Source organism: Anas acuta, chromosome 6 (genome assembly GCF_963932015.1).
Source record: "Anas acuta chromosome 6, bAnaAcu1.1, whole genome shotgun sequence".
In the NCBI taxonomy this organism is placed as follows: domain Eukaryota; kingdom Metazoa; phylum Chordata; class Aves; order Anseriformes; family Anatidae; genus Anas; species Anas acuta.
This window is the reverse complement of record NC_088984.1, coordinates 24,087,287-24,112,026: the sequence shown is the minus strand read 5'-3', so window position 1 is coordinate 24,112,026 and position 24,740 is coordinate 24,087,287. Positions and strand designations below refer to the sequence as shown.

The 24,740-nt window shown below is 32.8% G+C and overlaps 1 protein-coding gene across 1 annotated transcript in view; it reads left to right on the top strand.

The window, feature by feature from the left end:
- The window catches only part of CCDC141 (coiled-coil domain containing 141), an 82,616-nt gene that overhangs the window by 5,086 nt on the left and 52,790 nt on the right, over nt 1-24,740 (top strand). Inside the window, 4 exon segments of the mRNA XM_068685835.1 lie at nt 11,229-11,420; nt 13,770-13,878; nt 14,170-14,423; nt 19,874-19,993. Of these exon segments, the coding sequence (XP_068541936.1) occupies nt 11,229-11,420; nt 13,770-13,878; nt 14,170-14,423; nt 19,874-19,993 (675 nt within the window).

Here is a 24,740-nt window from a genome sequence, read left to right as displayed (position 1 = left end):
GAAATTAAATTTTAGCAGTCTTGAGAGCAGGATATAACAATTACATTTGGACACAGTGACATGCTTGCATGAAAAAGCTGATGTATCTTAAATATGAATGCTTGATATGGAGAAGAATGTAAGTCTTACAAGAAGGAAATACATTTTCCTGATTTAAAAAGGCAGATTGCTTTTATATGTGTAGACAAATTCATTTAAATTCTTAGAGCTATGCATAGTAAATTATCTGTAGACAAATAAATTCCGCTAAAATTTTTGATCTGTGTGCAGTGATTTATCTAACTGGGTTCTATCTATTTTATTTATTAACTTATTTATTGAGATTAGATAAAAAATCAGAGCTGACTGAGCAAACATGATCCGGATAGGTGTTAACTTGATTTAATATTAGTGACCACAGTCACATGTAAAACACATTTAAGGTAATTTAATATGGTATACAGAGAATGTAATATAATATAGTGTATAGTATAGAATTTGAACAACATGAATAGCATTAAAAAACAAAGAGTGGTTCTGCTGTCTTTGCTTGTGGAAGTGTCTCATCTTTATTGCCATCAGTGTTAGACTTGGGCATTTTTGGAACAAAATGCTGTATCCTGTTTGAACAATTCATAATTAGCTGAGTTCTTTACACACCGACAACATGAAGCTGAATTTTGTCTTCTAATACTCAGAAATTGTAAAGTGTGGAAAAAGAAAACATAATAAAAATCTTTAAAAGAAAAACAGATGTTCAAATAACATTTTACTGATGAGTCAAACCTTAAAACTTTATATATTCCTATTAAATATTGTTTGCTGAGGGGAAAAACTACTGTAAATATTGTTCTAAGAGATCTTGTGGTGTTACTGAAACTTATAAGGACATGAACAATGACAGTAAACAATAGAATCCTCCCTCTGGACTTCAACTTGAAATTACTGTATTATAGAAAACAGAAAACTTTTTTTTTTCCCTAAAGTATGTTTTGATTGGTCCCTAGATGCATCCCCAAGTTATACTTTTTTCTATTTTTTTTTTTAATCTTGAAACTAAAGTTAAGTTTTGGATGTTTCTTTTCATTACAATTTGCTTAAATACTGAGAATCAAATAATTCAAAAGCATTTCATGCTCTCTGATGCTAATTCGGATGTTTGACTAGTATAATCTTTCTATTCCAGTTAGTTTAGATGCATGGAGCCTTAAGTTCATTTTTAATTTAGCAGCACTTACTTTTCCTACTCACATCAAGCAGTAGGATAATAATAAAAAAAAAAATCACAGATATTTTAGTTAATATTAATGAAAATACTAACATTTTTCACTCCCATTTTTGAATCCTTATGACTGGCTGTTTGAACCCAGATGACCCATCTTTATATGGGTTTGAAAAGCATGGTAGATTGGATCAGAAAGGGTATTGTGCATAAACAGTTAAAGAATCCTAATTGGTAAAAACCTAATAAACACAACAAAACAACAACAACAAAAACTCATGATTTCATATTTTATACCTGTTATCCTATCAAAATTCAGGATTGATTAATGAACATTCTACAAAAAGATTAAACGTAAAATGAGTGTTTTTCTCTGTAATTTAAGAGCTGCAGTAAAACAAAACTACAATGTCATTATAATTCTTACTGACTGTGCATTATCAGAGATGACTCTGTCTTACAATAATCTGTTAACTCTTGCCAGTACTTATTGAGCCATGAGTTACTAAATCCACTCATCAAAAGTTTCATAAGAATGATTCTTAGTCTTGGAAGTATTGACAACTTTTTCCCCTGAACATTTGTTCATGATTTATGCATAAGTTATGTGAAGAAGGATAAAGAGGTATTAATGTTTCAGTCTTCAAAATCTATGAACATAAAGTTTTGATTTATGAAAGGATAAAAAAGAATTTAGAAATGTTAGTAGGAAAGAGGTTAAAAAGATGATATAGTAGGAAAGAGGTTAAAAAGACACAAAATTGCAGTTGTCAGATGACACATTTCGATGTAGTCCAGTAATTCTGTTTGGTCTTTTACCTTTAGTGAGAAACACAATTTTATGAAACTTAACAATAAAGAATTATGCATAAACAAGGCTTTAGCTGCGATCGTATCCAATGTAGCTTTTAATGCTTTCCTTTGGACTACAAGTTGTTACAGTAATTCACTGTCTTGTTCCAGCTGACTCTATCAATGTGGTCTACAGCAGTTTGTAACTTTTGCTCTTAATTAAATCTTGTAATTCGGAATGTATTATAATTAGTCTAAAAAAGATAAAGTTAAGGTCTTGTGCTCGGGTACAGCTAGCCTTACTACATTTTCATATAGTAAATCATAAATATCTTGTTAGAACAGCATGTTTATGAAAATGAAAGGTTTCCAAGAAATAACTCATGAATATCTTCCAAAAAGTTTTAGTTAAAAACAGTAAATTTATTGCACTTGCTATTATATTGATTATGATTAGAATTGCATCAAGTATTAAACTTAATTGAATATGAAAATTTGGTAGGGAACTTATTAGCTTCAATGCTTTTCATGATCCTTAAACTTTTTAAAAATATATTAGAAAGTTACAGTATAGCAAGAGTGGAAAAAAGCTTTTTCTACCATACTTCATTAAAAAGGATGCAATCCTATTTTTGAATTCTGGAGCTGGAAATAGTTTACAATGTAAACTATGTCAAAAAAAAAAAAAAAAAAAAAAAAACACTATAAAAATAGTGTAATTAAAAATGTCTCCATTTAGATCCTGAGGAAATAGTTGCAATTCTGTAAGTTGTACAATTTTTCAGTCACTGGAATTTAAAGTACAACACTGAGTCATCTTTGATTTTTTTTTCTTTCAGTTTCTCTTTTATGTTGTATTAAAAAAGATTGTGAAATGATCTGGGTTTTGATTCATCCTTTTGATTTTTAGTTTTATTAGTCTCATCCCAATATAAAAGTATTGTAAGTTATAATCAAAATATTCTGTCCAAATTCTTTTGTCAGCTTTAAAAGTTGAGCTTTTGCAGGTATAAGGAAGGATAAAATTTGGCATGGTAGTCTGTAATCAGTTTATAGTAAGCCTGATGGTACAGGAAAAGGAATATAATCCAGCTTGCCATTACAGGGAACTGACTCAGCAATGCCAACATGTTAAATAAATAAGAAAATAAGTAACCAGTTCAACATACAGGCATAGAGAATGGGGTACATTAAACTATGTTAGGAGAAGACCTGATGACTGAGAAGTAATTTCTGGAAAATTTATTTTCTGCTTTTGATTATCAGAATTAATGCGATAAAAATTGTGTGTGCCTTAGGATATTAGGAATTAAAAAACACCATATATAGTATAAACACCATAAATAGTATACTTCGGGAGAAAGTACTCAGTTACACTCATTACTGATTTAAACTTCTTCCATTTAATTTGGGAGTGGAAACACTCTACTTTTCATGAAAAGTAAAATAAAACTTTTCAAAAGGTCCACATTTCAAATGCTTATGGATTAGGAAAGACATATATTGCTAATAATGTGAAAGAAAAAATGCTGAGCAGGAAATATGTACATGGTCTTTACAGTATCTACTTAAAATTTCTTCATGTTCTACAGATCTCATTTTACTTGTGTGATGAGGATGTCCTTTAGAGTGCAATTATTCTGTTTTGCTAAATTGTCATATTTACTAATAGCGTCCCAGAAGGTTAATGAAACTTGTTTAGCAACAGACATCTAAAAGATAAACTATAGTTCAGTTGCCTTATTTTGTTCATTGATGCCTAACTGATCAGGAAAACCTATATATACTCATCCTTTTCCCTTCTTTTTAGACAAACATTGTTTGTTTGTTTGTTTGTTTGTTTTGTGGACATAAATTTACTGTTTGTATGTGTTAAAGAACTGAAATAAAATGTCTCTTATGAACAAGGTTAAGAATAATCATAAATGTTTTTAGATTTGGAACCAGAGCCTTTTCTTTGTGATTTGACCATTCAGTATTGTGATCTTATATATTCTGATTTAAAACTAGTATGTTCTATTGTTTTTTGGTAAATTAGACCATATCAGAAAAAGCAGTTTTGTAGGAAACATCAATTTCTGTATACCTCATTTTTGACAGTTTCAAAAATGTGAGCAGAATCAACCCCCCAAAAGCTTGGGAGACCAAAATTCTGGGGGTAAAATAATATCAATTACAGTGCATATACCTACTTTCTTCCATTCTCCATAATTCAGTTGTTTCTAACAGAAGCTCTACTGGGAGCTTCTCAGCTGTCTCAGTGGATGCTGTCTCAGTCACACAGAATCTCTAGGTTGGAAGAGACCTCAAGATCATCGAGTCCAACCTCTAACCTAACACTAACAGTACCCACTAAACCATATCCCTAAGTTCTACATCTAAACGTCTTTTGAAGACTTCCAGGGATGGTGACTCCACCACCTCCCTGGGCATCCCGTTCCAGTGCCTAACAACCCTTTCAGTAAAGAAAGTCTCAGTGTTTAAATCTCTCAATACTAATGTTTTCTGGATCATTAAAAAAGTGTGTGCACATGTATTGCCATGCTTTTGGCTATGACAATGTTAAAATCCCCAATAAAACAAACAGCAGCATTCTTGATTTGTCTCCAAAGTTCTGGTTTTTATTATGAAGCAGACTTGCAGAAGTGCTACAAAACACAAACAAATCAATTCTATAAACTTTAGCATCATCTCAGGGAGGAGGGCAGTTTACAACACTGCAAATTTTAAGTTACAATATTCACTGTAAGAATCTGAAGCTAGGCTTCTTTGTATGATTTTGACCTTTTGTACTATCTGATGCATTAAAAGGACTGCCTGAAATTACTGTTTCTAGGATGCAGGCACCTGATTTTTGTGACCCAGGTGTTGTAATCTTAACACAGGATGAAAATTCAAGGACCTATGTTTTATTTGAGTTCACCTTCACTTCTGAGATCCTAATTATACTATAACTAATAATACCTATTGTTCGCATTGGCATAAACTACTGCAAATTGTAATTTCATTGTTGTTTGTTTGTTTTTTGTTTGTTATACCTTAGATTGGATCAAGAACTGAGTTAGGAGCTGCTACCTGTCTAAAAATAAATATCAGGTAGTATTTAAGGGCAAAGCATATTTTATGATAATCCTGTTGCACAGATGAATGGCTTCGGGAAACAAAAGGTAAATGTTTTACTGACATGCAATTTTAGATTTTTTGAGATGCAAAGCAGTAAGGAATTTTAAGAAGAATGGGAGTAGTCCTACTTAAATTCTAACTGTACCTGACTGCAAACACTGCCATTCAATGATTAATTTCAAATTACATGCCATGCTTGCATTACCAAAGCATAAATTCATATCTGATATTAGCAGCCTTCTGGCGTAGGCCAAAGTGTCAGGAACACTGTCAAATCCCTTTTATTCAGGAAATTTTAGTAATCCAAATTGTTGGTAATGCCTGGAGGCCCCAGTCATAACATAACTGAACCTGTGGGATTGATTCACTTTTTTTTTTTTCACTGGTTAAACAAATAAAAAGATATTTTCATGCAATGGAAACTTGTATTCATTTTTTAAATAATTTGAGCCATTTTTTAACATAAACTGGGTTATGTTCTTTTTGTAATGGGATGGGTAGAACAAAGTTTCACAAATGTCTGCCACTCATGAATAGTAAGAGTGAAAACACTGAATTTGACCTATTTTTAATTTATTTTCTATTGCTCTGTTTGTTTCAGTTGTATGGTACGTTAATTATGATTCTGTGGTATGCTACATCTGCATTCTTAATTTTAGCTAGACGTGGAATATAAACTTATTCTAATAATAATAATAATTCATCAATAACATTATTAATAATAATTATTTGAATTATTAATTTATAATAATATTTTCAATTATATATAATATATGAGGTGTTAATAAATTATAATCATATAATACATTATAATATATATAATATATATGAAGAGAACAATATTATTAATAATATTAATTATTCATAATAATATTAAACTTTGTACTGAAATAAAGTGGCTCCATCATGCTTTAGTACTGCAGTAAGTAAACAATTGCTAAATTATACATATTATCCATTACTGTTACACCTTGTATTGCAGTACAGATAACACAAGGACTGCAAAGCATTTAGTGTTGACTTCCAAAGCACTCAGAACTGAAAAAAGTAGTTTTAATCCTGTGCTCCATCAGTCTTACAGGGTCCTCCAGCCTCTGAAGCCCATTCATACGCCTCATGCTAGAGCTCCTCAGCAAAGTATACTGTAATGTTGGTTTTTTCCTTCCTCTTCTTTTTAGAAATGATCTACTGTTTGTTTTAGTTGAAACTTTCCAGAAAAAAACAAAAACAAAAACAAACAAACAAAAAGCTTGGCTCAGATCCTGTTACATGAAATTTGATTCTGAACACTTTCTTTTTTAAATTCACAAGCAACAAGAGTCTTAAAATGACAGTGTCATAATTACAAGCATTAGTCTGTCTTAGGACTCCATGACCATAAAGCTTCAGAATGCTTAAACACCATGACATTGAACTTTTCTTCAAATGAACATACCAACAGAAAGGTTCTATAGAACTCTCTTCTGTTGTAAATTTATTGGCCTTCTAAATCAATCTTACTCTAACTTGTCCTCATAAATACTGTCTTTTCCTTTAGTTTTGCCCTGAGGTCAACAGCTCCATGCATCTTTTTGGATTGCAACATACTCTATGCTATCCACTCTAGGTCCCTGGGATGTTAAAGGCATATCTAGAATCTAGTCCTTATTTTAATCAGGAGTTTGCCAGTTTCTGACAGTACTTCAAGCTCCATAATAATTAGTTATCTTGCTCTGTCTGCTCTGCTTCCCAATCAAGAAGCTTTCTCAATGCACAGTAAGGGTGTTCTGAAATGTTCACTCAGGAAGGCAGAATTTTGCATCCCTCCAGAGAGGGACAATTTTCTCATTTCTTCAAAAAAATACAAAAGCTGTACTATCCTATCCATCACAGCTTGCATAAAAAAATGTTAACACAAGTTTCTAGACCTTCAGCTATTTTCTTGTATTTCCTTGGTATGGTATCAGGCTAAATGGAATGCCCTGAAAATGAGAGGGGTGAGTGCTGTGTGGCTGCACAACTGCTGTGTTTTGTGACAATGGTCATATATACCACAAGCCTGGGTTTGTGGTAAATCTTAATCAGAACATTGTTCCTTTCAAGCAACCAGTGTTCCTTTTATAGTATGGTGAATACAACAGTGTGGAAATGGAGAGGAAAAATAGCACTTCACAATTAAATTGAATTTGCCCTGTAGTTTTTAAAACAATGTTTTTCTGATGTGGTTTTATTGAGAACAGCAGAAGCTGCATGTTTGTACAAACTCCATTTTGATTACATGCCAGGCATTGCTTATATTGGCGAGCTTCATGCCAGCTCATCTGAGTTCAGAGAAACAGTTCTATTTTGGGGGCTTTAAAGTGCAAGATCACAAAAGGAAAAAAATAGTATATGAAGTGAAAAGTACTCTAGATGTGTTCATATCCCATAATTGTTAATCTGAGAAATAACAACATCATGTAATCAGAGCTGTGTTTCTTTTCTTTCCCCCAACATTAATTGTTAAAAAAAAAACAAACAAAAAAACCAAACTTTTCCAGGAAATAAAATCTTCACAGATTTGTTTCATTGAAACAATAAGTATATCAAAATGTATGGTTCTGATTTTTCTTTCTGTTATTTTAGAGATAGAAAACCAAACCAAACCAGAAAATTAAAACATCTGATTCAAAAATAATTGAAATAAATTTAAGGCTTCATTGGAATGCTCTGTAAAGTTAAATCAATTAAAATGACAAAAAATACCTCCCCCAAACAAACAAAAATAAAACAACTCCATCAAAATTCAGGTTACTGTGAAATATTTTGCTTTCCATGAGTCAATTTTTTGAATGGAAAAAAATCTGGAAATTGGGGGGAAAACAAAAAAAAGTGAAAGTGGTTTAACTGATATTACTTGAGTGTGGAAAAAACTCTTGTGATTAAATTCAGTTTAGAGTCATAGCTACTCCTGATGAAGGAAATTCAGATCCTGGGTCTTAAATAGTTGTAAGTCTGATGGGAGAAGGTCTGATGTCAAGTCTGATGTCCTTCCTAAAGGACATCACCTTTCCAAGGATGTGTGGAAATATTCTGAATTTCCTCAGCAGGGACTAACAATATGTTTTTTTCTATGGCCCAGACACAATAAAATGTTGCCTTTTTTCCTGTTTTTTTTTTTTTTTCAAAATAGCCTGTCAAAAGACACCATAAATTCCATCTGCCTGTTGCTGTTTTGCCTTTTTTTTTTTTTTTTGGTGCAGGTTCTAGTCTGAAAATTTTCAATAAAATTAATAAACCTAATGAACAGAGCAGATCACAATGCTTCAAGGCATTAGATTATTCTAGGTTCTGTAGAAAAAAGTGGAAAAGTAGGAGCTGATTTCCTTCCACTGTAAGGGTCAATGCAAATATTGGGAGGTAGAGGAAGAAGAGTGAATTTTCATATGTTTCTAATCATTGTTAATTGGCTATGTTCTGTAAAATAAAAATACTACTTGTAAGGCTGAAAAAAGCATGTATGGACCATAAAGCTATACATACAAACAGTGATTTTTCAGCTATCATGATCAAATTCCAAATCATACATTTCTGCAAATAGTCACAGTAACTATGATGGGATTAAAAAAAAAAAGTTTTATTTTTATTCATCAATTGATTTAGCTCACATAAGCAATACTGAATTGAAAGTATTTGTTGATATAGCATTCCAAATTGTTGCTCGGTTTGAGAGATTCACAGACTATCCTCCTAACAAATGCCACCACATTTGTGCTGGAAAAATGATTATTTGTGTGGATTCTACTACAGCAGTTTATATCTGAAAAAGAGATGCCCAGGAGCAACCGTCCATGGGTTATCCAAATGACTCTGCCATTGCTGTTTTAACAGTGTTCTGGTGTTTTCGGTATAGGAATGGAGTGCTTCATTCTGCCTGCTCATCCAACCCTTGATGCTTTTTTAATCTAGCATGAAGTTCTGCTGTCTCAAGAAAAACAGAAATGAAGAATGTATGTTTTTGGTTAGGAAGGTGAAGATGCGATTCACTGCACAACTTCTATTATTATTATTATTATTATTCAGAACATTTTTGGCTTGGGAAAAGCTGTTGGATATTTTTAAAGAGCTATTTAAGTTAAACTCTGAGTGAATTGAACATTAGAAGACTTAACTGTAGGCCATTTTGCCTGCAAAATGTATTGTTCCTCCTTACCCCACACTCATTGCTGTACTGTCTTTGACAGTTTTCAAATATTTCTTAAACATGCTATACAAAGGTTAAAGCAAAGCACTTCCTTGGCCCCAGAGCCAAGTAAACATTTTTCTTCACTTCTCTTCTCTTAATAATATATATTGTCTGAAAAACATTTTGTCTGCTGTGCAGGGAGCATGGAGCTGGCAACACCTGCCATATAACACTATTTCACACACTATTTTTTTAAGACTAAATTTAATTTTAGTTTATGAATTAAAATTCAAATTGTACTGAAAGTATAAAGAGATCCAATTACCCTTTATTATACGTTATATACCCTTTATTATATATTATATACTTAAATATGGGATTTGGCATTTGGGGGATTTATATATATATCATTCATTATATATATTATTATATATTTATTATTTTAAATATTTGTATATATTGTTATATATACTATATATTATTTTATATAATATATATTGCATACTTAAATATGGGATCTGGTGGATTTGATCTTTTTCTATACTATGAGGCTATTAGGAAAGGGATGCAGCAGAACAAAAAGAGCTAGTTTTACTGAGACGTTAGAAAACAGTATTCTCCCTTCCTGGTATTCAGAAAATAAAATTGAACGTTTGTATTTTTCTCTAAAACACTGGGTTTTTATTAGGTGCTCTTTATCACGGGTTTCTCACTAAACATTAAGTGTATTTCATTAGTGTAATTCGAGGTGCTGCTAATAATTACTTTTCCATGTACTTCAGGAAAAAGAAGGTTTGTTTGGTGCCCTTTTTGCCACTTATAGTATGACAGATGCATCTTTCATACACCACATTTTGGGTAAAGCCAACAAAAATTATTTTTTTTTTTTCTGAGTTAATCAGTATGTGAAGGTTAGTTAATTTCTTTTTTTTTTTTTTTTTTTCAGTAAAAGAATAAAAAATCCATATTTTTATACCACTCTTACAGTACTGCTTTTAGAAGCAGCTGATGAGCCTCTTCAAGCTGACAGTTTGAACTGTCAAGAGATTTTTGAGTTTTCCAATTTCTTAGTCTTCATCAGTTTGTGTCATGAGGATGATTTATCATGGATTTTAATTTGCCTAATATAGATTTCTTTTACCATTACAAATTCATGTGATAGCACTTGTAATAACAGCAGACATTGATACTTTTAGTCATGCGTATGATGAAGATCTGAGATAGGAAAAAACAAACAAAAAAGCCAACAAACACTAATCAATTTTCTTGATACTAAACATTTAAATATAAGCTGGAAATGGCCCAGCTTATACCTCTTTAACAAAGTTACCTTTGTTGTGCTGAAATTACTAAAGGGAATGAAACGCAATAGAATGGTTGTTTTGACCAGAGAATATTTATTATTTGGTGGCCAGCCTTGGCAATATGCAGTAAGTTGATCCTTGAAACATTGCATATATTTGGTGTTTTCTGGAGAATGCATGCTGTGTTCAAACTACTCTTTTCTGGATAGCATTGAACTAATCACAGATTTATTAGAAAGTTACAAGATAAAAAAATTACCAAAGCTTTACAAATTTTCTTCCTCATTTAATATCAATAGAGCATGACAGCATGTGGAAGAAGATCCAAAATATTTGTATTGCAACTACTTCCAGGAATGTTCCTGTGCTTAAACTGATGTAAAAGTAAATGAGTCTAAATTTTAGAGAGAGGATGATAAATACCCTTAACACTTGTTTTCATATGAATTTTCATAAAAATGTTTCCTCTTAAGAGCAGAAGAAAATCAGAATTTCACAATGAAACAAGCATTAACAGCTACACTCATATCTTTAGGAGCTGGAAATAGAGCATGAGTGAGAGATTTGTGGGTAGTTTCAGACCGACTAAAAAAGTATCCTAGTGCCAGTATTAGCACTGCATTTTGGGTTCTGTTTACAGAATTCGTTATCTTTTTCTTCCCAGGCTTTGGAAGACCAAGTATGGAACCTGCTGCATGAGGCAGACAAGGCTGCAGATGAGAACAAAGACAAGAGTCAGGTGTATGATGCCATGGCAGAGACACTCGGAGATGCATGGGATGCTCTCATCATTATGTTAGAGAAGCGACAGGCACTTCTGGAACTTACTTCAGTGTTCTTTGAAAATGCTCTGGAGGTTTGTTTTTAAATCAAATGTCTCTTAACTGGAAGCATTTCATGTCTTACAGAAACTCTTTCCATTGTGTTTTTACTCTGTTATACATGTTAATGTTAATTATACATGTTAATACATGTTAATGAACAATGTTATGCATGTTAATGTTTTATGTTAAATTAACATGTTAACGGTTTATTGCATTCCTAAGGGTTGAAGTGATCAAGAGATTATTATTTTCTTAATGTATCCTTTCTTTTCCTCCTACTCTGTAGTTCAGGATGAAATGGAACAAAAAATTAAAAAAAAAAAAAAAAAAAAAAAAAAAGATCTTAGTCATGATTTCTCCAAGATTTGTACTTGACAGAAAAGTAACAGTGAAAAATGGAACTGGAGCAAAACCTAAAATGCATAATTCGGTGAATGTGGACATTCTCCAGAGTTTGTTTCATTCATTGTGATTCAAATTATTTGGCACTGGAAGAGCTGAATTCTCAGATGTCTTCACTAACGATTATTGATGATTGGCCACAGAAGGTTTTACACTATAATATACATACAGTTATTGTAATTATGGTTGCAAACAGTAGTCTAACTTGCCAGTCCTTTACTCAAGACTTCCATGTCCTTTGCTCAAGACTTCCATTTGCATAAATACACAAAAAGGTATTTGTGTGAGTCCAGAAGACAGATTTTAGAATGTTGTTCTTTCCCCTGCTAATTAATTTCTGTGTCTCTCACCCTTGTCAAAGTGGTGATAATTCCTGTAGCTCCCTGCCTTCAATTTTCCTGTCATCTCTGGAACTTATAATAATTGTTTAATAATTTAACTTGATAAATTTCCTTCTACAATGGCTAAGGTTTACATATAAATTACCAAAGCAACCATTCAAATGCTAACTGTCCCAAGAGCTCCAAATGAAGGATCTGTAAGATCAACAGACTACTACTAATTGTTGTGTCCTGGCCGTGTGTATTATATGAAGAAATGAGTACAAAGTTGGTAAATAAATTCTGATATGATTCTATCATATTGATATGATTCTGATCATATTCCATATGATAAATTCTGTACCACAAAATGTTGACCTAGTGCAAATTAAATCCTTTAAGGGGTAGTTGAATTGTTCAAGCAACAGGTTTATATCATTAAAACACAGGGCAGCAGCTGAATCGTAGCACAAATCATATCTGTTATGTACAGATGGAAATTAAAAAACAAACAACAAAACACAATATTTATTTAAATAGGAATAACTGAAAATTCTTAGGGAAAGGCTTTTCTTTATATGACAACCAGTGATTATGGAAATCTTTGTTTTATTGTGATAGAACACAAACATTACCTCAAGAATTCTCTTTAACGAAAATCAGAAATCAAATCCCAAATGTTGATAAATAATACATTTCTTTTAGAGCAAAAGGGAAGGAAATCTGGAAAAATAGAAAAGGGAGAATAAGCAGACAGGTTTTCATCTTCCTTAATTTCATCATAGGTTTCAACATCTTTTATTACAGTGAAATGCAAATATGAACTCTATTGGTTTCTTCATTCTTGAAATGAAGCAATAGAATTATAAAGGTTAACTAAGATACATTATATGTGCCTAGGCTCTGAGGTACTCATACTTGGAGTTGTGCCTACACACTTTGAGTTGTGCCTACAAAGGTGCAAGCTGAAGAATTTCAATCCTATTTTTAACAATCTTAGCAGATTACCAGACCTGCTCCAAGAAACCTAGCATGTTACAATATTTAATATATGAAACCTATGGCAGAATGATTTGTAAGGAGTAACCTAACTTTAGGCTTCATTACAGAGATGCTGCTTCCCAATACAGGCAATCTATATGTTTACCATAATATAGCTTAAATTTTCTACTTATTACTACCTTCAAAATATTGCTTTGAAGATTGTATCTGTCTGATGTTTCCCTCAAATGTTTCTTTCCATCAACATATTAACGTGGGAAATAATTTCTGGGTAACATGGGAAATAATTTCTGGGAAGGAGATCTAAGTTAAATGTTTAATTCCTGTTAAATGAGATTTTACTGAAAGTTTTAAAATTAACAGATATTTCCATTAAGACTATCTTTGCAGTGTGTTTGAAGTCTATATTGAAAAGATGATTGACATCAACTGAAACTTTAGTTTCAGAGTGTTACAACTGAATTTTGGGTCCTCTTAGTCAATGCAAACCTCAAAAGAAGATACACTGAAAAACTGTATCTATCAGTCATTAAGAATGCTTTTTTTCAAGAACTTACAAATTCTAATGATTTTGCCCTATAATACGGAAATGAGGATTGAGTTCTGTAAAATACAGTTATATTGTATTTCCTCCCACTCTTTGTTTTCCTAATGCAGTTTGCTGTTAAAATTGACCAAGTTGAAGATTTCTTAAAAAATGCTCAAGAATTTGACAATATTGACACTTTGAAAGAACTCCTTCTGCAACAAGAGCATCACACAAAAGGTACAAACAATATTCTGCTCCTGGCGGTGTGTGTGTGTGCTGACTCCTTGGATAGTTTTTGTTTTCCCCTGAATAATTTTTTGAAAAATATCTCAGAACAAATATGATATTTTTTTCTAATATGCTGTTGAAAGAATTTAACTCTCTAGCAGTTTTTTATTGTGTTAAATGAAAATGTATTATGCTTGTGTATGTTAATAGGTATGCCATTTTAAAAATATTTGAGTAACATTTGAAAAATGGTATTAGATTTATAAATTATTTTTTCCTTGTGAAATTCTTTTCTTACAGAGCTCTTGGAAAAGTCGCTTACACTTCTAAACAAAAGCCAAGAACTAACTGAATTTATAGAAGGATTCAAATGTGAAGGGCCAAATGCAAATCCTGAGCTAATTCAGGGAGCCCATAGCAGCTGCTTGAAAATTGACAATCTCCTTGAACTGCTACAAGACAGGCGGCGGCAACTGGACAGATTTCTTAAACATCAGCGTCAAGGACTGGAGCAGGTTCTGCAAATTTTTTTGTGGCATCAACAAGAGAACAAGGTAAGACATAACAGTAAGGAAAACCACAGTTTAAAAAAAAATAAAATAAAACAATAAAAAAAATCATGGACTGTTTCACAGTAAACTATGGTAGAAAAGGAGCTTAAGTATATTTATTAGGGTAACATCCCTGGCTCGTTTTTTTTTTTTTTTTTTTTCTGTGAGATCCTAACTTGAATATTTGACTTTATATATAACATCCTCATAATTTATTTTAATATGTTTAATGCCTTCAAAGCAATATTTACATAGTGTAAGTTTCTTCTGTATTATTTCTGAAAAATATATCCTTCTCTAAGTTATCAAATGTGGTGCTTCAAAACAAACCAGATTCCCTTCAAATCAGATTCCCAGAACACTAACTAAATGAGCTATAGCAGCAACTGATAGCTGCAGAACGCTGTTTTTGGACCAGTCAGTTAAAGAGAAGATATAGCATAGTTAGCAAATTCGTGTGACTAAAAGTCTGACTAATTATTGTGTTCTTGGAGTCAAATCAAAAGTTTTTTCTGTATTGTTCTGTATTGTAAGGTTTCTGTATAGTTTAAAGGTTTTACATGCCTGCAATCTCTTTTTCTTCTTTCTCCCAGCTTAGCTCCCATCTCTTATTGAATCTCTCAAATACATCTTGGTTTTGTACCTTCCTTTCAAAGCCTAGGTATATCTGAATCTTACTCTTTCTTTTCCTCTTTCCAGTCCTACTGCCCTTTTCACTCTTCATCTCCCAGTGTTCAGATCAGATAACTTTTCTCTGTTTGTGGTGTGCATTATTTGATGAACTTCTGCAATAGCAGACTCTTGTGTGTCATTTTTATGGAGAGACACCACAGACTTTACCAGAGAAAAGATACAGGGAGAGTCCTGCTCTGCCGCCATGTCTTTGGATAGAAAGCATGCTCTGAGAAGGGGGAACATATGCAAATTTAACTGCCAAAGTCTAATAAGATTAAAGCTGAGTTATTTTAAGTGTTTTGTTAATAGGTTAAATTTTTGTATGGACCACAAACAGTACAGTTCTGATTGTAATGCCTCTGTATTCATTCCTTGCCTCCAAAATAGTTCCCCATTATATCAGTGGAAAATGCCAACCTATGAACCATAATCCATTCTGTAGGCACCTGCTCTGCACGTGAGGTTGCTTAAACTGAGAAGCACCTTACTCAACAAACAAAACTACTTGCAGTTTTGCATAGAGACAACATAATTGTTAAGGTACACAAGCAAACTGACAGCCTTATTTCTGGAGCACTCAACAGCAGTAGCTGCAAGAAACAGAGCAAGAATTATTTATTGATTAGATAGAACAGATAAAAATAGTGTTGTCTTTATGCAAATGCCCTAATCTCAATATCTAATTATAAAATAGCTGAAAAAAAAGCCCTTGATCTTATATGCTTACATGGAAATAATGAAAAATGAATGACAGTATAGAAGGCTTTATCAATTTCTACACAAACAAGTAAAAAAATATCTAGTGCCTGCTTAGAGATGCATATTGCTGTTACTGTTTTTCATGGCACTTTTTTTTTTTTTCCAGTACTACCACATAGCTATCGCATAAAAGAAAGATCTTAAGTTTAGTGAATTCTAATAAATTTACAACAGCAAGAATTGAACTGTCAGTATCAGTCTAACTCAGTAGATTGGAACTGTGTTGTTTTTCATCTAGGATTAAAAAAAAAATCCTTTTTTAAAAAAGGATTAGATATAACTACAATTACTTCATTATCCCTGTGTTGTCACATAGTATTCAAATATACAGGAACGCTCAAATGGAAGCATTTTTGCTATTGAAGAGTAAGAGAGAAATATGTGTTTGTTTGTTTGTTTTGACTCAAGCACACTTTTCAAAAACAATTCACATTATCTGAGATGGTAAAGACCACACAATTTCATAAATTTTGCCAAAGATTTCTACCTGTCCTCATTGTGCAAGGGCTAAATACTTGGGAGTAACCAAACAGCAGGTAGATAACCAGATAGGTATTTGGGAGCAACCAGACTGACCCTAATTTAAGCATAATTGAAAGAGGGGCTAGTATTTAACTACCTGTTAGCTCATACCTGCATCCAGTTTGAAGCTCGTATACACAAGGAATGACAAATTCAAATAGTTTTTAGAATCATGCTTTTTAGAATATACTTGTGCTTAGCCATTCAATCATGATTCATTACCAGTCAAGCCTGGTGTAATGTCTGCATCATTTACAAGTAATATATTCATATTTAAATACAAACACTGGAAAATTAACTTTTAGAGACTTTATGTAAAATGTCTCCCTCTGGTCTCTAAGACATTATGCATATATTTCTGTGCTGACAAATTCAATTCTTAAAGCCTCTCAGCAGATCTGAAATCTAATATTTTAGTCTCTGTACAGGACTGAACTCCGACTGATGTCAAATGTTGCTACATATGTAAGAAGAGCATATTGAACTCCCATTGATGTTAATGAGAGTTCAGGGGATACAGAGGAAGTGGTGTACTGGAGATGAGCTCTGCTGTGCAAGATACGAGTGGGTTTTTGCTCCTCTGTTTTGCTATGCACAATTACTAATGCAGATTTTTTTGTTTGTTTTTTTTTTTAAAAAAGCTGTAAAGTTTAAGTTTAAAGTTTAAAAATGCAGCACCTTCCTTTGATCTCCAATTGGAATGTGATGATAAGATGATTGCAACATGTTTCTTTATCAGTATTTTCATATGTGTAAGTGTACTTATTATACCTTTAGAGAAGGGTGTCTAGCCTTCCTTTTTGGAAGTGTCAGCATACTATTTTCTGATAATCTCATTAATGAAAATCAGTCAGACTAGACTATTTTGTGCATAATTAATTATCTTTGGAAGTAGATTTATGAATGTTTTTTTTTTTTTTTTCAATCATGCATATATGAGACAATTAAAATTATTTCTGGTTCTTGGTAGCATCAAGGGCAGACATAAGAGCTGAGTAAAATTCAGAGTACAGGTTAGTACACCCATATCAAGTATCCAGACAGATATATAGGAAACAAACTATCCTGGTGTAAGTCACAACTTCTTTTTTATTTTCTTTTCATTAAATGCAGTTTGACTAAAAAAAAAAAAAAAAAAAAAAAAAAAGTAAGGTATCTTTATCTTGGTGAATTATTCAGGGTGTTCTTCCCTTTTAATCTTTGCATAATAAATAGGTTTATGATCTTGACTAAAAGTATTTATATATGTCAGGATATAGAAAGGTTCTGCCGTTTCTTTACTTGAAATCAAATTTCCATTATGATAAATTGATATTTGCATTCTAACATCTAGTAAATATGATCTGGAAATACATACGTGAACGTGCACATACATGAGAAGAAATCTGAAGCGGTATTTAATGCACCAACACTGCTGTAGAGAATCATCTAAACATGGCCTACATCTGCTGGCAGTGTGCTCTTTGCTGATTTTTTCTGATAGCTGTGCCCAGCATTGTGGTGCTTCAATAGCTAGAATGAGAGCATCAAGTTTAGCTTGGACAATTTGGAGGCAAATATAACCATTGTCTTTTAATGTTTAGAACTATTTGAATGATTAAGATGTTGTATGAAGTTCATCTGTGAACTTTAGAGTTCACATATGATTCCAGCACATTCTGCAAAAAACATTTTTCATAAATATCAAAAATTATGTTTTACAATGAGTGCTGTCATATAGACCTGAATATAGTTAAGTTATTCCAAATTCTATAATCAAATCAAATTAAGGCTACTCCTCTGCTAGCTGCTAGTGGTGAAATCATGGCACCAGTGAATTTAGCTGTAGTTTTTCCATTGCCTTTGTTATGGTCAAGACTTCTCCCCTTTTGTATTTCCAAATGTCTGATCCCCAGTGCTGTTTTTTCTTAAAGTGGTAATTTAGTTCCTCTTACTATTTTTATATGTGGGGAGAGCCTGGGGTGGCTCTGTGCCAGACACAGCCAGTTTCAGCAAGTTCCAAGGGTGCTGTGGCAGAACTTGGCTGAGCTCTCCTTTAGTGAAGCTGTTGGTGCCTTAGTGAAAGCACAGTTGAGAAAGGAAAAAGGGCTGCACCAGCTGTGTGAAGAGTGAGGGTGGGGCAAAAACCTGTGAGGAACAGCCCTGAGAACACCAAGGTCAGTGAAGAAGGAGGAGGTAGTCCCGCAGGTGTCTCAGAAGGACACCTGCAGCCCATGAAGAGAAGCAATATAGGAGTAGCTACCCAAACTGTGGAGAAGGTGTGTCAATTGAGTAATCCCTGACAGAAGTGTAGCCACAGAGAGCCCATTTTGGAGCAGGGTATCCTGACAGGAACTGCAGCCCCTGGAGATCCCATGCTGGAGGAGGATAAAAGTGTGAGGAGGAAGCTGCAGCACAGAAAAGCTGTTATGTACAGACTGTAACGCCCTGGCCCCCCTGTGCTGCTTTGTGAGGGGAGAGATGTAGAAGAATTGGGACTGAAGGAGTGTGGTTGAGCCTGGAGAAATCCAAATCCACCATCTAAATCTGCAACTGGCAACAAATTAAATGAATTTTCCTGATATAGAGTCTGTTTTGCCAGTGATGGTAACCGTTAAGTTGATACCTTTATTTCGTTTGAAGAGCTTTTTTATCCTGTTTTCTCCCCCTGTTCTGTGAAAAATTGCTTCCAGAAAAAAAAAAAGTCAGTAAATACACATCTGGAGGATATGCTCAAGAAATTGAAGGCTTAGCAGCAACACAAATTGTTTACCTTCCAGGCTCTGTTGAGTAATTTGATAATTTGCTCTATCTTTTGTTTTTTATTTTTTAGATGTGTTGGAAACATTTTCAGTTTTAAGGTTCTTTCATTCTTAGAATCCTTTCTTTTTATTTAAAATAGCTTCTACATGAACAGATAGGAAAAAAATCTGGAGCATGCTTTAAAAATACGTAGTACCTGCAGTACAAAGTAATTCTGAGTATGCTATTAATTATTTAATTAGGGTGGTGATTTTCCAGACTTTGAAAAGGTTGAAAGAAGTCTACTTGATAATACTATTTTAAAATACAAAGCTTCACTCAGGAATTCCTGCCATGTGCAGTTTACAATGAAAGTGAGAGGTACATAAAATTAATCAAGTAGAAATAAATGCAAGTCATTCTGTGCAGTTTACAACAGTTTGACTAATGAAAGTGTTTGTTATTGACATTTGCTAAAGTCCAAATCTGTGAGATGTAGGATTTTTTTCATTTTGAAAGCTATTAAAGCTGTCTTGTTATATATATATTCCAGTATGTGTTTATTTTGATCACAATCCTTTTATTCTGTATTTATTAACTTTAAAATAGTACTAATGCAAACATTTGAATAAAAGTATCAACATTAGGAATGAAAAATTAAAAGAATGAAAATTAGGGCTGCTTTTTTAGATGAAACCATCTTGTACGTATTCAAAGAACGGACAGGCATTTTTCAAGTTTTCATTGACTGAGAATTCTTTATATTATTTATGTAGGTAACATCTTGGTACAAGAAGAACATCAGAGATTATGTACACAAGCAAAACCTAGGCTCGTCTTTATTGGAAAATGAAGAGTTACTTCAAGAGCATAAAGAAATGGAAGTCAAAGTGAAAGTAAGAAATATGATAACTGAATAGTGAAGTAACTTTAAAAATAAATATCAAAACATGAACTTATGAGTTTAATATATGAGTTTAATACACTCGGTATGTGTGGTATATATTTGTCTGAATTAGTGTGTTGTTTTTTTTTTTTTTCATTTTACTTCTTTTAACAAAAACTTTCATGTTTGACGGTATTTTTCACGTTTAAAACTTTAAAAGCTATTTACAAGGCAAAGGAAAAGTAATCCCTTATGCTGTTTAATTTGTTTTTCAATGTAGTGGCAATTTTCTATATTGGTAGTTTATGTATTAAACAACATTGCAAATACTAAAGAAAAACAATTTAATAAAATGTATCAAAATTAAAATTTTGATAGAGCATAAAAAGCCCGCCACTACTACCATAATCCATTCTTACTGAACTGCATATGTGATTGAAACAGGTGTATATCAATTTATTTATTAGGTACAAAAGTAATTGAAATTTTATTTTCAATGTGAATAGCAGTTTTCTAGAGAATAATCTTTTACCATGGCTCATAAAAGCAAGAAGGTATCTAAGAAAATGTTGATATCAAAAAAACACTTGTTTAATGTAAATTGCATATAATTTAGAACATTTCTTTAGGTGCTCAATTGTGCTCTCATCAGGTAAGTGCTGTTGCTGGGTCAAGATAAATCATCATGATATCATTTCTAACAGTTGTGTTTGGAGAACTCATGTGACCGCACAGCCTGTTTTCATCCAAAGACCATTCCTATAGGAACAAATACAGCATGTCAGAAAACAGATTTTCTTAATTTAGAGAAGTTTGTGTGTGAAAAACTAAATTCTTCTGCAGTGCTTGCACAAGCAAAGCAGGAGAAAAAAAAAAAGCACACAAAAAATTACATAAGTATGGTACGATTCCATGTCGTTTGGAAAATCTAGGAGCAGAAACTAAAAGTTTCTTTATAAAACTATTACGATAATGAACTGAATTAGTGCTTTAAAATTCCTCTTTTACAATTTTACTGTGTAATTTTATTACCTCTGATTCTTCAACATCTTGTCAAGATAAAAGCAGACAACTTTTGCTGTATATATATTGAAAGAAGAGCTTAGGGATATGGTTTAGTGGGGACTGTTAGCGTTAGGTCAGAAGTTGGACTCGATGATCTTGAGGTTTCTTCCAACCTAGAAATTCTGTGATTCTGTGAAAGCAATCTCTTGAGTAATAGCAAAAATACAGTATCAGATTTTTCTGGTAACACAAAAACTACAGATAGAATTGTCCTCCCTTCAGGAATCCCTTTAGTATCTTATATGCTAATTAAGAAGTAAATTGTTAATATTCTACATTAATTTCTGAGTGAAATGTAGTTTCCAGAAGGCTTCAGAAGTTTTATTAGATCAAACAGCTAACTGTTTTATCAGTTCATGTGAGCAAATATGAAAACAGTTGTGAAGAACTTCTCAGTTTATTTGCAGGCATAACTCCGAGGAGGACCTTACACAATACTTGGCCAATTAATTAATTACATGGTTTCTGTGGCTTGGTGATTGCTTAGAGCATAGCTGATGTCTGTTGTAATTTATGGCTAGTTCCCTGATTCCATAAACTGTGAATGTTTCCAAAAAGCAATTAGTAGCTTTAAAATATTTTATTTACCCCACTGCAATAATCTTAATTAGTGTCTTTCCCATACTGTCTGAATGGCCACTACGATTTCTAATAACATTCTATCAGAAATAATAAGGACTGATAAAATAAATTTTCAGATTTCTGTATTAGGTCTTACAGTGGTATAAATGCATCTTTTCAAGTAACATTTCATATGTATATTGTAGTTTTGAGAGTGTGGTGAAAAGTTGCTGTCATACAGACAAGTGTTAAGTGTTCCCATAGGGAGTAAGATAATGGAAAGAATTGAAACTGTGTTGTGAACAGTTTCAAACAGAAAATACGCTTTCGTTTACTTGCATGTATTTTTGCATTAAGATTGTCAGGGCACATGATTTGTTTAAATTGCTCAGAGGCAAGACTAAAAAGGATTCAGACCTTTATTTGTGTGACTGGGCTGACAGAAGATAGGAGAATGGTTTATTACGTTCTTAAGTTGGTATCTTCTCTTGACCTTGTTGAGAGGTGAAACCATTGAACATTAGTTCTGTCTTGTGCAATAACCAAGAGCAAAAACAATGATTCATAAAAAGAGGAAAAACAAAACAATACAATGCTACCCTCACAAACATTAAATGGGCCCCCTACACACTCCCACACCAGGTAAGATTTGAGAATAGAGGAGAGACAGATTGAAGGAAGAGTGATTCTAGTTCTTTCTGAGTTCATGCCTGGAATTCATTTTTCAGTGGGACTATGCTGGCACTAATTAACAACTTTCTGTCACAGTTCTGTGGGTTGCTTGACATGGTAGGAAAGAACCACTAGCAGTGCTTTGTGGCCAAATAGCGTTAGAGATAAAGGAGTAAAGGGTGCTGGAATCAGTCCCCCTTTTAATAAGGATTATTTGGAGAGCACGTCTTTCCTGTATCTGCATGGTTATTGAGTCTGTCATAGCCATCATAGGTATTAACATGCTCTATCCTGAAACTAGTGTTTCAGAATAGTTCTTAATGGCAAAATTCAGTATCACCATCACTGTTATCAACCATGTTTTTTGACATTTCATCCATCAGTTATAACCCTCTTGAAAAATACCTGATCAATCAAATAACCTAGGAAGAGCGGAAGAGCTCTTTTTTTTTTTCTCAGATGGAATAGTGAAACCAAATGTTTAAAAGGCTTACTACTGTGAGGAAAAAAAGGGAATAGTGATATAAGCTAAGGAGACACATTGAATATAGGCACATAATAGTGCTTTGCCGCCTCAGTAGGTCAGAGGAATTCACGCACGTTTCTTGTCAAAAAAAAAAAAAAAAGTCAAAGTAGTAGTAGCCTTTGTGTTCTTTACAGGGGAAATGAGTAACAAATATTTTAGTGCTGACAAGCAGACTGTTACAAATTTAACATGTTGGATGATAAAGTACAGAAAGAACAAAGATTTTTCTGCTGAGTTTGTATGTCCTTATTGACAGGAGGTATAGGCTTTTTACGTGTAGAAATCTTTCCTTGCAAATAGAAAGCTGGAAATACTAGAAATTCTCCAGCTACTTTATAGAAAGTTGAACTGGTTTTGAGTGGTGATGAAATAGCTTTTAGAGAGATCAAAATATTTTAAGAGTGTGCAAGGTTGTCATTTCCATACTTTAAAAAAAAAAAAAAAAAAAAAAAAAACACTATAAATTATTGCAATAAATTATGTTGTTTTATTTTGTTTTTAATATGTGTGTGAGAAAGGTTATGAAAGAAGTTTGGCTGAGTGTTAAAGAGACAGTTTAACCTTTGCTTCAAGATTATTTGAAAACTGCTATTGGGTAATATATACCCAATGGATTTGTGAATGTTTTTACAATGAAATCCTCTTGCAACTCTACAAGTTGAGTCAATTTCTTACAATTAGTCTTGCCTGCTGTAATGATGATTTACACATTGCAATACACTGAAACAATTCAGAACTTTTTTCTCTTTTTCTTTATCTGCTTCTAAGCTAACTCTAGAAAATTGCCCTTTTTGTTGCATTAAAATACTCTTTTTTCATTCTTGCATAAAATATTATTAATTATGATATGAATAGCATAAGAAATGAGGATGCACATATCCAACTGCACTTTCCTGGCCTTTTTTCAGTTTATTCATCCCAGTTAAAAGCTTCCAACTGTAATGTTTTCTAATTCTCATTATGTTTTAATGTAAACAAAGCTTTTTCTAATATGACCTCAGAATACATTTGGTACCACTCATTCCAGTCACATGTGCTGGAACATGGTGCTGATATTGTGGTGCTGATACAGTTGTATGTCAGGGGTCCAATTTAGCATGATTTGCTCATAACTAGGTCAATTAAAGTTGTGTGTATGGAGAGAGATCCTGTGCTATTTCCAACATAGACACTTAAGGTAAACAGGAATAAACATAGCACATTAGACCCTAATTAACCTCAAAAGCCTTATTCTTGCTCAACATTACTTAGAGCAGAGAGACAAAGAATTTTGTGAAAAGGGAGTTGTGCATTAAGGAATAGTGTATGATTTCACTTGATTAGAAGTGCAGACTGAAAATTTTTGCATCCAGAATTCATAAGTGGTCATTATTTTTTGTTTCAAATTAATACTAAAAAAAAAAAAAAGGAGTTTGCTACAGCTGTTTGTCAGTAACAGACAAAATGAAAGTATTTCAAAAGTAACAATAATAATTTGCTTTCATTGTGTCCCCGATTAATCTCTCTTTATTTCTCTAGGAAAATGGAGGTGTTCAGTTCAGGTTCTTAAGGAATACTTATATAGAATTAGAGGGTTTTCTTGGAAAAAAATGCAATTTCTTTGTGCACATTTCAGAGAGTTTGCATGGAAAAAATGCTCTCATATCTTTTAGATTTTTTCTGTCTGAGTTACCAGACATTTGATACAATTCTGTGGAAGGAAATGCTAAATTAATGTTTTAAAGTTTGTCTTATTTCAAAATACATTTAATTCATTACCAGAAAATGTGGAAGAAAGATGCTACCTAAGGCACTGGAAATTGCAGAATAGCAGATGCTCCTTTTGTTTTGAATAGCATGATAAGACACCAATTCTAAGTGCTGACAAACACAGCAGGGTCAAAGTACATAATGCAACTGTTACGGTAATTTATCATTTTCTCTATAAAAATGC